The 14,289-nt window shown below is 41.5% G+C and overlaps 1 protein-coding gene across 5 annotated transcripts in view; it reads left to right on the top strand.

Moving 5' to 3' along the window:
* The window catches only part of hivep1 (HIVEP zinc finger 1), a 93,537-nt gene that overhangs the window by 73,873 nt on the left and 5,375 nt on the right, over positions 1-14,289 (top strand). For all 5 annotated transcript variants that reach the window (XM_059349132.1, XM_059349134.1, XM_059349136.1 and 2 more), the window contains 2 exons: positions 5,338-5,391; positions 8,420-14,199. In XM_059349132.1, the coding sequence (XP_059205115.1) occupies positions 5,338-5,391; positions 8,420-14,199 (5,834 nt within the window). The remainder of the gene's footprint in view (positions 1-5,337; positions 5,392-8,419; positions 14,200-14,289) is intronic.

Genomic DNA, 14,289 nt, shown 5'->3' with positions numbered 1-14,289 from the left:
CCCACAAACTTGTACTTTAATTGACATGTACCCACCCACTCCGGCCCCCCCCAGCCGGATCCCCGCTCAGCTCTGATGTCACGTTGCACAGATCAAAGATCACGAGTCGGCCACCTTCACACTGAAACTCCATCTGCAATTCAGATTCTTTTGTTAGAGCGGCGCCACGTCACGAGATATCAGGAGCGAGAGGCGACTAAAGAACCTGTCAGGTGTAGATCAGTCTCTGCTGTGATTTAAGGAAGATGCAATATATCACAGCCACATGTTTATGTTGCATCAGTCGGGTGTATCGACTCCTATTCTGCTGAATTATTAAAGATGCTTCATGCTTTTTTGCTCACAGTCTCATTAAACTCCTCAGACAAGTGCGTCAGGTATCGCAGTATACCGTGGTACAGTTATACCCTCGATATATGCTTATCTACATTTCTTTTAAGCTTAGTTTTTATTCAAGCTTTGGCAGCTCATACAGTCATTTCACAGTACAATCTTTCTACTGTTTCTTTCTTTTTATAAAAGGATTTATGGAAAAAAACAAAGGAAAATAAAACTAAAACAATCCAACTTCATTCCAGTGTGAAATGTCACTGGTAAGAATAAACTAAAATACAATAGAAACCAGATGGCAATATAGAAAAATAATAAGTTAATTAAGTTAAAAATAAAAAGTATAAAAAAAATAAAAAAATTTAAAATGTATAAAATTACAAAATATCTGCATGTATGTTCATCTACATTTTTGAAAAAGGAATTACTGAATTTATTGTCAAAAGAAGACTTTTGTTTTCACGCCTCTGAGGGTCATTGTACCAATAATAATAATAATAATTTCAATAAAATGTGTAATAGCATGAAACTGTGATAATTCCAGAGGCAGTTATCATGATGTGAAAATATTTTACTGTTGCAGCTCTACTTTGCAGATTCTTTACATAAGATATTCCTTTATTAGTCCCACAACAGGGACATTTTCAGTGTTACAGCAGCAAAAGTGTACAGAAAAAATAGAAAGAAGCATCAATAAAATAGCGATAAATAGTTATTTTGCAAACAAGAATTGTTAAAAATATTAACAATTTATACAATAAGAAATATTTTTTAAAAATAGGAACTTTGTATAAAATATAGGCATCTTTGTGTCACTTATTGGTTGGAAGGAGCTTTAACAAGTATGATAAGTGCAGTAAATAAGATTTTCTGTGTTTTTTTAAGGCAGTGGTGAATTTCAAGAAGATGAAAACATCCCAAATACACATTGAGGAGTTTATTTTTACTACACTTTGGTGAATTTAGGAAAAACAATTAGAGACAATGAAAGGGAAGTGTGGAAATCACAGAGCCTGTGGACACGCATCATTAGTCAAGTGGTTTTCATTTATTGGTCGGAACAGAAAGAATTACAGTGTCTGTTTGTATTCTTTAGTTTCTCCGTTTTGTTTAAGACCACACTTGTAAACACTTTTGTTCTAAGTGGATCTTTTTCTCTCAAACTGTGTTTTCCCTTGAATTTCGTGGTCGTGTTTTCATCAGCACGCTCTGGTTTTCATCACTGGCAGCTCGCAACACATTTGTGTACGCTCCTCTTATTGTTTCCCCGTGGTTACAGGACAATTACACACATTTCAGATTAAAGTCTCAAAACCTCTGTAGTGAAATATGTGGTGTAATGTCACCCAGACCACCTCGGCAGCCATAATGAGGGAAATATGACTGACCCTATAATCATTCCCTGCTGTCTTAATAACTCAGGCGCTGTGCATGGAATATATTTTTCTTAACGCTGCCTTGTCCCTTTCCACTGATTTGGGTGTTTCCTGTTCTTTTCCATGCTCCGCAGCTTCACTTCATGGGTGTCATTCAACGTGAGGGGTCTTCTCTGCGGCTTGTTATGTAAGAAATGCAATCCGACCCATAATAGCTTACACTCCTTACTCTCCTTCCACACACACACAACCACTAATCAGATTTTTGTTGGGCAGTAATCATTGTGCTTCGGTTTGCCAGTGCGGTCTAATACAAGACATATGTATCAAGCTGTGCAAACAATTAAGCATAATGCTCGCAAAAAAAAAAAATCTACCTCCAAATCTTCTAACCACTAAAGTAAGCATTTATTATCTCAAATTGGTTTTGCAATAACAGACATTTACTTGAGGAAGCTGTGAGGTCGAGTTGTGTTAACCATGAGGGGAAGCTTCACGCTCCTCTTCACGCTTCTGCCAGAAACTACAGAAACCAGAATTTTTTATATCGATACCAACTCTGATTTTAGTGATGTAGTGGATTTTTGAGCTGAAATAAAATCATTATGTGAATTGTGCATTGATGAAACTTTGCAAAGGTAAAAGAAGGCTGCTTTCTCAAACCAATAACTTTATTAAGGAATATTTACCATTATTCTATATTATTGATGCAATGGATTAAAATGTCAACCAATTCTAGAAATGAAAACTGAGAAAATAAAGGATAATTAAAAATAAAATAAATATCAGTATGTTTAGTGTCAGTCAATAAGATAAAGATAACAATTTTTAAAAATTAAAATAAATTAAATCGCTAAATGACACCCTTTCTAAATAACGGCAAGCATCATTTTGCACTGTTTATTTTGTAAAAAAAAGTTTATATCGGCATACATTGGTAGAGGCAGATTCCGATAGAAACTGATCAACATGTTGTCAAAAACTATATGACTTTGTGTGTCGTTTCAACACATCCTCATACTGTACGTAAAGTTAACTAGCATCACTTTAAACATCATTAACATCGTAAAATGTCGGAAGAGAAGTTGTTATGTTGGTGGCGTAAAAAAGATGCATAATCTCATGCATGGAAGTAAAGTTACTTCAACCAACGTTTTTTTTCACATGGGACATGAACACGAGTCTATTGGATGGAAGTCTTGTACATTTTTGACCCATCCACCTGCAAAGAGCAGCTTTTCATGCTCTACACTTCGTCAGTTCAACTTTGACGTCATTCATAATTACTACGGCCACTAGAGGACGCTGCTAACTACAAAGTAAACATGAGTCGTAATAAGCTGTTGTACAAACGATTCATGTGGTATTTCGTCGGACAGTCTCATACCGATACTTCTGTCAGCCTCTAAAAACACATACCTACGTGATTCCTTTCGTAGGCGTGCATTCACACGGTCATTTATATATAAATAGAGCAGACATACAAACACATACCTTTCTGTCAAAGACATAAACAAACACTCGCTGCCCGCTCCTCATGAGCCTCGGTTGCTGTGTTTCTGCTGGCAGGGTGTCTTTGTTTTGCTCCACGGCAGCACAGGGAGGGGTGGGGACGCATTATGTAATCTGTGGCGTGTGCCTGGGATACAGAGAGAGAGAGAGAGAGATGGAGAAGGGTGTGACTGTAGTAACACACACACACACACACACACACACACACACACACACACACGATGACATAATCTACTGACCTCTTCTGTGGCCCGCTCGTGTCCGCCCCCTCCTCCGAGTGTTCCCGGCATCGCGCTGTGATTTTTGGGAACCACAGAAGAACATCCTCTTTCACCCTCCATTAACGTTTGTGCAATCTAGGACAAAATTGTTACCATTGGCCCTCGAGGATTCCTCTTTTACTGTAATGTCATGTGCAGGGCAGCGAAGCCGCAGAGGGTTTATTTTTTCCTCTAGTTTCCATGATCATGGGAGGCAGAAACATGCTGGGTTTCTCCAGTAATTGCCCGTTTTTTCCTCTGCAGTTAATGTGAGTGTGTCGTATGCACACATGCATTTATACATGCAAAAGACTTCTTGTGTCTACACAAAACAGCAGATTAGTTTCAACTAATTATCAAGTACATTTTTCTGCCTTTGCACATCAACAAGTTTCTCTGACTGCCGTTCAGTGAGCAGAACATAACAGACAGTAAAGAGGAAGAATTTAATATTTTGTATTTAATAGTAAATGTGCTAGAATTCAAATATACTCCTTAAAAATGATTGATTTAAAAAAAAACTTGTTTTCATGTAAAACAAACACTTTTGTAATTATAAATGCTGTCAAAATGAACTTATTTTTGCAGTTATTTAGAAATATTCTGTGACATGTTTGAAAAATGTGGAATAAAAGTTCTATCTATTTTTTGCAGCTGCATTTGTGGTAAAAATTTAGATGGGATGATAAAGGCTTCAAGAGTCTGGAAATGTTTGATTTAGGTACCTTGAAAGTGCTTGAACGTTACTCTTAAAATGCTGCACAAAACCTAACCCAAATTATCTAGAGGTAACAAGAAAAACAAACTGTTAAACTGCAGTTATATTGGGGTATTTTGCCTGTCGTTTATACAGTATAATATAAGATAGATTTTCATGATGCAATATCATACTCACTATAAAGAAGTAGGTCTGCAGGATCATTTGTAAAGATTATCACCTCCAACAAAGAGCAAATCACTCAAGTTGAGGGGGGAAAAATTGCTTTTTTTTTCATTTTGTATGGCTCACATCCAATATAAGTATCTATTTTACTGATGATACATGTTGTGTGCACATTCATGCAGCCTTTTGATGTCGTCACTTTCCTCTATTTCATGCAAAATATATAGGAAATTCATTTATAATATTTTGTTCTCAAATTAAAGTCTGGTGGATATAAGTGAAGCGAAATCATCAGAATCTAGTGGAAAATTTACATTTATTTTAATTAAAATCTAAAACTAATGAGCCTTGGACATGCATGTAGACGTTCCCGATGTACTTCCTCCCACAGCCTCTGTGGCGGTGACCCCCTTCTATTCCACTGTGTATAACCCATTCACGCCACATTGAGCCAGCGTACATAATTAATATTGATTACAGTAACACACAGCGAAGACTGCGTCACCTCCCACACATCCATATGGTTTATACAGAAACAGGTTCTTCACCTGCTGCATTGTGGGTGACGACTGTGACGTGCAGAGGAACTTCCCCGAGGGGTGTGAATGGTATTTAATATGCAAATGGTTCTGTGGGTTAGAGCTCGCTCTGTGATAATGAGAGTGAACCCTCCATATTGACTTGTTTGCAAACTTAACGTGTGCATCACACACACTCATGCTGGTATTTCTGTAAGTGTGTGTGCTTGCATGGTTGTGTTATTGTGCACACACACACTGGGCTTGCCCCCCCTTCATAATTACAGTAGTTTCCATAATGGAATCGTGCACTCTCTCTCAGCTATGGAAGAATATCTGTTTTTCATTTGAAAGATCCTGCTGCAGCCGTGTGGGAAGCATCCCCAGAATCATTACTTGCGTTCAGCGATTGTCTGTGTGCATCTGTGCTGAAAATGGTTTCTCTTCTTGTGTTGCAGATAAAATCGAAGAGGCACAGAAAGAGCTCAAAGACCCCAAAGGCTCACAGAAAGGTAAGAAATGTTTCATCAGGACTGAAAAGTTAATGCCAACATGGCTCAAATGTTTTCTCTTTTATTTGAGTAGCAGTTTGTTTCTAGAGCATTGTTCGTTTAGAAATAGGTTTTTCACTTAAAGCACAAAACAAATGTAACTCACTGGTCTGGAATGTAAAGCAGGTTTTCTTTTAGTGGTGCTAAAATATTTATAATATTGGAGACTTGCTTTACCATAATTTTCCTTTGATGGTTATGTAATTAAACTATAATTTATTGATTTATTTTGTCCTTTTAATGCATTTACAAGTGGAGTTAAAAACAATATAATATTAGCCATTACACTTTTGTTATTATATTTGCAGTATAAAGTTTTAATTGGCTCCAAAATACATCAGTGAATATTTTATAATAGCAGGGTTTTAGGTTTGGCACAAACTTTGTTTTTGATATCTTTGGTCAGCATGTACTTGTGTGTGCATTCACTATATCGGCTGCCATATAGTAGGACTGGGCGATAATTCAATATGATTGTTTTTCATCTATTGGAATCATATTGTATATATCAAGATGTAGTAACAATACTCAATTAAATTGCTTAAATTGATAATAATAAGCTCATACTAACTCAAATTTCTTAGATAATCTGATGTATGTAAAATTATTTTTCTCTCTATAATTTCACTTGAAACTCATTTTGCATTTTGCTTTGAAGTTGAAGTGCAGATACATCGTTATCAAGATATGAAATCATTTATATTGTACTAAAAATCTCCCCATATCATCCAGCCTAAGAATTAGGTAATCAGTGAAGTTTTCCTTCTAAAATCAGTTTTGGCTCTTAATAAATCCCACATCAGTCGGGCTCTAATACACACTCAGTAATGTTTGCACACAGAGAACACTGTGATGCCATTATAAAACACATGTGGAACATTTTCTTTTGTTAAGTGAGTGGGTTGTTATGTAACTTTGTTCAAACAGAAAAGCCAGTTTGTTTGAGCCCGAAGCTGCTTCACAGTCTCCTTTTAAGCCGAGCTTAACTCATCACTGCGACATCGTCCCCTTTTTAAACACCACCCGGCTTATTTGCAGGACGTGTGAGCTTTGATTGAATCATCCACCATAATTGAGATTTGAGAGAAGCTAAATAGAAAGAGTACAAATAAGAATATCTCAATCCCCCTCTGCAGGCACAGCAGGTCCTGGCGTCCAGGTCAAAGGTTAATCCCTCTGATGACCGCCTTTAAAAAGAGAGAGTTAATTCTGTCAGTTGCACTTTTAAACTTGATCGTCAAGGCGTTGGCTTTATTTTTACATTAATCATCATAAGCTTAATTTTATGATTAGAGAGGAAAGAAAAACAAGAAGAAAAAATAATTTTCTGATTGGATTTATTTTATTTGTATATTTTTATCCTCAACGTCTTCATGAAGTGCTTTTTTTTATGATAGAATAGTTGTTTTAAAGTCACAGGATTTGATTTTATAACTAGTTGGGGCTAGAAAAAAAATATCCTAGTCCCTTGTTTTTCAGTTGACATAAATGTGTTTCTTTGTTAGGCGAGTGATTGAAGCTCACAGCTCTGAGAGCGTGTTACATCGGTTGTGTGCTTCTCTAAAATGGTTGCATGTTTGTGTGGCGAACGGATTAACTTGTGTAAAGATGAGGCGTTCCTCAATCTAATTATACCAGAGACCTTGAAGGAACCCTGACCTCATCTTGGGAAATACCTACACAAGCCAGGAAACTGTGACAGGGCACTGCTAACCTTATGCAACATGTCCTTAGAAACACACGCATGAATCACTGTTGCCGCGCCAACAGCCGACAGGTTACGGGACACCATGGTATGGGTGTGTCCTTTTAAAAACACGGCTGCTTTAGTATTGGAATGCAGTTTTTAAAGCACTTGCATTGTTGGATCGGCCGAGCCTCCGAAAGCCAACGATGTTATATAACGAAGCGAAAGAGCAGATAAATAAAAGCATGGGTGATTTGTCGAAACTACAAAATATCTATCCTTTTCCAAAGTGATTGATAAAAAAGATGTAAAGCTACAGAGTTTAGCTGTGGTAAAAACTTTTCAGAAATTAAACATGGAAGTTTTTGCACTTTATCTTTAAGTTGCAGCACTTTTAATAGCTATTGAGTACAATATTTTGTCTTATATAAGAGCTTATGAATGTCAATTATGTAATTGTATCGCACTTTAATTATTTTGTATGTTCATCAGCATTAAATTGCCGGTTTCACGAATGACTGCGTTGCTCTATAACGAAACAATTCAAACAAGTGTATTAGTTTCAATTAAGTCAAAAAGTTAAGCAGCGTAAAACTCAGAGTTTGCACAGCTTATGTGGAGTAGAATTCATATTAATTATAGTGAAGTTTTCACAATATTGAGGAGTGAAAAGGGTACTCTAATATACAACCATTAGAAAAACTGAAATAATACTTGTTTTTTTATTCTGCAGAAAAAAGTAAAAAAGGAATGTTGACTTGTAGATGCCAAGTACAATAATTAGACTTCATAATTCAACAGTTGATGCTTATCAATAGATGATAAATATCAGATAAAAATTACATATTGTTTTTTCGTTATTGGGGACATAACCTGTACACTGTTTTCTTCCCTGTGCAGAACTGTTAGAAATGAAAAATCATATATTACTGACTTTTTAAAGGACATTTGTATAATTGACTTGTAAAAAAAAAAATAGCTTTAATTATTGTTGGGCTCTCCCTACTCCACTGTTTTGCTAATTTGGAAATATAATTTATTTTAAGCCAAATGACTAAATGTTAACAATTCTGATCCCTAATTAAATACAGTATGCTAGAATTATCTGCACTCTCTCCTTTTTAATTTAAGTGTTATTAGTTCCATAAGCCAACAAGAATATTTTAACAATTCAGCACAGGAAATGGAATTACAATTTTCTCACAGCGGACTCTGCCCATATGGTGGAGTGTTGGGAAAAGTTTGGAGAAAGATGGTGTTGTTGTACCAACTGTGTGTCTTTTGTGTCTCTTTCTGCCACAGGGATTTCTGAAAGCAGTCGGAGAAATGCAGATAACATAAAAGGCCTGAAGAGGAAAAAGGTTGTCGCAGAGAATCGGCTCGAGAAGATTCCCAAATCTCCGGTGAAGAAGCCGCTGCAGTTGAAACCATCTGAAGCTGCACTTCGCGGAGCATCGTCCAAGGAAACTACATCTTCTTCTTGCTGCTCCTCCTCCAACAGTCCCGCCCACAATCCTTCGGCATCACCCAGCGGGAACAGAGACCCACAGTATGTCCAGCCAGTGTCAGCGTCTCCTCACAGGGAGTCACCTTGCACGGACGCTGAAAGGCTGAAGCAGGAGGAAACGTCTCCGAGGCCACCGTCACTTCAGCCCACTGACGGTGACGAGGGCTCGTTGATTAAAGTGTCCCAGCCAAAAGACAGCAAGAGCCGTGACCCCAGCTTTGAGGGGGGTCCTTACCACAGCAGTGCTCCACTTGATGTCCTACTTAAGGCCATGGAGCCGGATTTTAGCACGCTGGCTGAGAGGAAAAACTTGATGCAAGTCACAGCCATCGGAAAACCAGCATCCACCCTAAATGCTCAATCCAGTGGTGAAATAACAACAATGCCAGCTGTCAATGTTGGTCTCCAGAACCAACCTTCCCATATGCAGACTTATTATATTGACAAGCAAGGCAACTTTATTGGCATTGCAGCACCACTGCAGGGGAATGTGCAGACGTCTACACAGGGTACTCCCATGCAGTCCTCACCGCTTGCTACACCGCATTTTATGCCCGTTGCTTCAAATCCAGAAAAGCCCAGCTTGCACATGAACTTTAATTCTGGACCGTCCACAATAACCCACGCACCTGTCCCCTCGGGCTCCAACGCTTTGCCACAAAGCCAACCGCCAGTCGTGCACACATGCCAGTCCCTGTCAGCAAGTGTTCCCAGCACCATCCAGGTCCCAGTCACACCTGGCAGCAACCAAGTTCAGATGACCACTATGATGAACTTTGGTGCTGAACAGGTTTCAAAGGACCAGAAGCCTAAGAAGCCCGGAAAGTATGTTTGTGAATACTGCAGTCGAGCATGTGCGAAACCCAGTGTGCTGCTCAAACACATCAGGTCTCACACGGGAGAAAGACCATACCCATGTGTCACTTGTGGCTTCTCGTTCAAAACTAAAAGCAACTTGTACAAGCATAAGAAGTCACATGCTCACGCTATAAAACTGGGTCTCATCGCACGCTCTGAATCTGGAGGCGGATCGCTCTCTCAAGAATCAGACAAAGCCCAAGGGACACATTCAGAGGCGGAGGAGAGCGGGGACAGTGATGAGGACGGTAGCACTGCAGACTTGGACCCCGACTCGTCACAGAGCAGCGTGACAGCTTTGTCTGAAAACAGTTTACAGGGTGCAGGTACGACCCAAGCAGGCCACGGGGAAGTGGACTCATCAGCTGCATTTGAGTCAATTAAACCAGCACCAGGTCATAGGGCGCATGAGCCCAAAGTGACGGCTGCACTTCCAAAAGTTGTCGTATACCCGGTTAACGTCTCCCCTCTGAGGGCAGACAGCCCGAGAGTTACATGTGCAGCACCTGAGCAAGCGGCCGCACAAAGGCAACGAGAGTTCCAGAGCGCCAGCATGAGATCAAGCATCACGGTCCTGTCGTCTCTGAAAGAAGTGGATGGTACAAACCCCTCACTGGATACTGTGAGTGAAGATGAAGACCAACAGTGCAAGTCTCCACTGTTGGGTGGACACGCTCAGCTTCAGAGGCAACAAGCGACAGACTTTTCCCAACAGCAGCAGGTCAAGTGTCTGCTGAGTCCTCGCAGTTTGGGAAGTACAGATTCCGGCTACTTCTCGCGTTCTGAGAGTGCTGACCAGGCAATGAGTCCGCCCAGCCCATTCGTTAAGATAACTCCACCAGTGGACATTGACATTGCCAAGAATACCCTCACCAGTGCCCCTCCTGTGGCTGCCACAGTAATGCATGTAGCAGCTGAGCAAAAGCCACGAGTCATAGATGGACAAATGCGTCCGCCGTTAGAAGCCAAAGCACTCTCGCTGGAAGAACGAATCTCAAAGTTGATATCTGATAACGAGGCAGTTGTCGACAACAAGCAGCTGGACAGTGTAAAGCCAAGGAGGACATCTCTCTCAAGGAGAGGTAGCATAGACTCCCCTAAATCATACATATTTAAAGACTCTTTTCAGTTTGATCTTAAACCGATGGGAAGAAGGTCAAGTTCCAGTTCCGACATCCCCAAGTCCCCATTCACCCCTACAGATAAATCAAAGCCAGTATTTCTTCTCTCTGTACCTTCTCAATACCCGCCAATGGATTGTTTGCCAATAACAAGAAGTAACTCAATGCCTACTACACCAGGACACTCAGCTCTTCCTCTAAATGTCGCCCCCCTGCCCCATCCTCTGCGAGTTTGCCAGTCATTTGATGACAAAATTAGTTCATTTAATGATGATGTATTTTCATCGGCACCATCAACCCCGAATCCAGCAATACACTCTCGCACCTTAGTCAGACAAGCAGCAGTAGAGGACTTTTCAACAAGTGAGGGGCATGGCCTCCCTACTGTTCGCTCCATGGATGAGGGCTATCACGGTCCAGTCAATACCGCAGAGATGATGCAAAGAAGCAGATCTTTTGAGCACAGAAAGCCTCAGCAAAACAAAGGCACAATGTATGAGTGTGAAACGTGTCGTAATCGGTACAGAAAGTTAGAGAATTTTGAAACCCATAAGAAATTCTATTGCTCTGAGCTCCACGGCCCAAAAAACAAGCCAATCACGGTTAAAGAAACTGATCAAGATGTTTTTCATGTTAACACAATGCAGCCTGCAGTCCCCAGATCGACCAGTGGCTCAGGAATACTTGATCATCAAACTTCCATTAGGAAGAGAAGGAAAATGAAAAGTGTTGGAGATGAGGATGATCAATCTCCTACTGACACAATTCCACCTTGTTCAGTTAGTTTTGAGCTTCCAACAGCTCTGGCAAGTCGGACTTATTCTCAGCCCGCTGTGATAGTAGACATACAGCCCAAAAACAACCAGTCAAAGCTACCTCAGATTCAGCTCGTAGCAAGAGGTATCAGTACTTCAGATTCCAGACTGTCGCCGATACGAGAGACCCAGATCAGCACCTCGACTAAAGGAGATTTGCAAAGGCAAGGCAGTGGTACTTCAGTCATTAGACACACCAACTCTCTCAGCAGACCCAATTCATTCGAGACAGAATCTATTGACAGGGCGTCTCCTGTCGATATTTTGGAGAAGGATCCCCTCAACAAGCTCAAAACAGATGCAATAGCAAATGTCTCAGCTGACAGCTACCAAGAAAAAATGTCCAAACCCAAGAGTGTTGACTATGGAAAACAAAGGAAAGAACAGAGCACTGATGGCACGGCAGCAGCAGTTGGTGAAAACTCAACCCCTGTGCATCAGTCTCGTCTGGTTCGCCAAAATAACATCCAAGTTCCTGAGATTCTGGTCACAGAGGAGCCCGACAGAGAGCATGAGCCACAGACCACTGAGCCGGCAGATAAACCTGCAGATCAGTTCAACTGGCCCCAGAGGAGTGAAAGTTTGTCAAAGTTACCGGCAGAGAAACTTCCACCAAAAAAGAAAAGAATTCGTCTTGCTCAAATGGACCACTCCTCGGGGGAATCCAGCTTTGAGTCCAGCCTCTCAAGAAGCCTCAGCCGGGACAGTAGTCTTTCTCGATGTTCCAGCATCTCAGCCTCTTTTGACAGAGATGAACCATCCAGGTCAGAGAGTCCTTCCAGAGGGGAGTGTGTCAACAAAATCCAAGAGCCTCAAGGTTTGCCAACAGCCTTCAACACCCTTGGTGTGCCTGGGATGATGAGGCGTGCCGCATCTGAACAGATCACTTGCACTCAACCCTCTGTGGAGATTTCATGTGACTACCGTAGCAAGTCCTTTGACTGTGGCAATGTATCTCCCAGCAGATCTCTGTCGCCTGCTGGCCTGCCAAAAAGTGGACATAACTCCCAAATATCACAGGTGCCACTCATTGAAAGGAGACGGGGGCCATTAGTTCGCCAAATGTCTTTAAAGATCGGCCCCGAGAGTCAGCAACCTGTTCGGAAAGTTGTCCTGCCTCTAGATAAACCCCCTATAACAAATGTTAGCTCTTTAACTCAGAATAGATCCCAGCAGATTCACATTGCTAATAGGCGCACCATGGGTCAGCCTTTTATCCTGCACACTGGAGAAGCACCCTTGCAAAAGAATGAGCAGATTGTGCAAAGCATTCATTTGGGTAGCCTGACTCAGCAGCCTCAAGTCCATGGCCTTCCGCACCCTTGGCATCAAACGTCAAGGGTTCAAATATGCCAAAAGTTACAACAACCGCTCAGCCAGATCTTAGTTTGTCGCGAGAATGTCCAAAACAAACCAGCTGACTCTGAAGAAAAGAAATGTTTTGTGCCCAAATATCAACTGCAGTGTCCCGCTCTGAGAGCAAGCCAAACATTTTCATTCTCCAGCACACAGGGAACTCAGATAGCCTTGCCAGTTTTAACAATACCTATTGCCAATCCAATTTTGAGCATTTCGAAATCATCAGATGTGCTCCAAAATGTATATGTTGGTCAACACAGTCACCAGGCCTCAGAGCTTAAAACACAGACTGTTGTTCTGTCAGGTGAACAGCAAAGGGACCCGTTTGATCAGACCCAAGCAGGTGCTATACCGTTGCCACAGATACTCATAACCCACGAGCAGATGCACCCTGCTCCATCTGTGTCCAATAAAAACAGCCTCTTATCCATTCAAAGTGTAGAGAGTGATTCTCACACTGTACCAACTGCAAAGAAGGATAAGCCTCAAACAGTTAGCACTTATAACCACACGGGCGAACGAGCGCCTTCTCTTGGGTCTTTACATTGCACTCAGAAACTGGCATCAGTGACTCTTTGCCCTCAGCAGGAGCCCACTGCCTCCAGCAAACGAATGCTGTCCCCTGCCAACAGCTTGGACATCTACATGGAGAAGCACCAAAAGCGGGCTAAAGATGAGCACGGGGTGGCCTGTCTAACTGACGGAAGGTCGGTCAATTATCTGAACTCAAAGATGTCTGAGGTTACCCGTCAGCGGAAATTAACGCTTGTTCGTCAGGTTTGCACAACTGAACCGGTGGACAGTCCCATTGAAACTGAGGCCCCACCACTTCCGCAGGTTAAAGCAGATGCAGAGAAGGACTTGCAGGCTACTGATGATGTAAAGCCCATGTCGCCTGATAGTGCTGGGCTGAATAAAGACAAAAGCACTATTATTCATGAGGAGGCTGGCCCTACCCTGAATACTACACCTGGTAGCACCCCCATGCCAGCTCATAACACTTTGAAGCCCCAAGAGAAAGCTGAGGAGCAGAGGCTGACCCCTGCCAAATCTCCTATTAGGCCCTCCAGTTTCCACAGCGGTCAGGTGAAACTGAACACGTCTGTGTCTGTGGTTAACACAAAAGACAGCAATCGCCTGTCGTTCCCCAGCCTGAAGACCGCCACCACTATCACATGGTGTTTCCTGATGAAGAGGAAACCACTTCATGTTCCACAGACTGACTTGAAGACTTCAGCATATGCTTTCTGGACAGTGAGCCCCAACAACCATAACCCTCTCGGGCTGCCAACCAAGGTGGTCATGTCTCTGTTTGACTCCAAGCAGAGCTCCAAGAAAATACACTACACCTCGGCCATAAGAACCAATGGGAAATCTGACATCTTGTCTTATTCCAGCAAGCTGAAAGACGTCATGCCCAGGGTAAGAGACATATTTCTGTGCAGTTTGAAATATGTTGATGATAAGTTTCTCTTTTGTTGCTGCCTTGTTTCATAGGTCAAATCAATAAAA

This window comes from Centropristis striata, chromosome 14 (assembly GCF_030273125.1).
Source record: "Centropristis striata isolate RG_2023a ecotype Rhode Island chromosome 14, C.striata_1.0, whole genome shotgun sequence".
Lineage (NCBI taxonomy): Eukaryota > Metazoa > Chordata > Actinopteri > Perciformes > Serranidae > Centropristis > Centropristis striata.
Note: the sequence above shows the minus strand (reverse complement) of the source record. Positions and strands in the feature narration are given on the sequence as shown.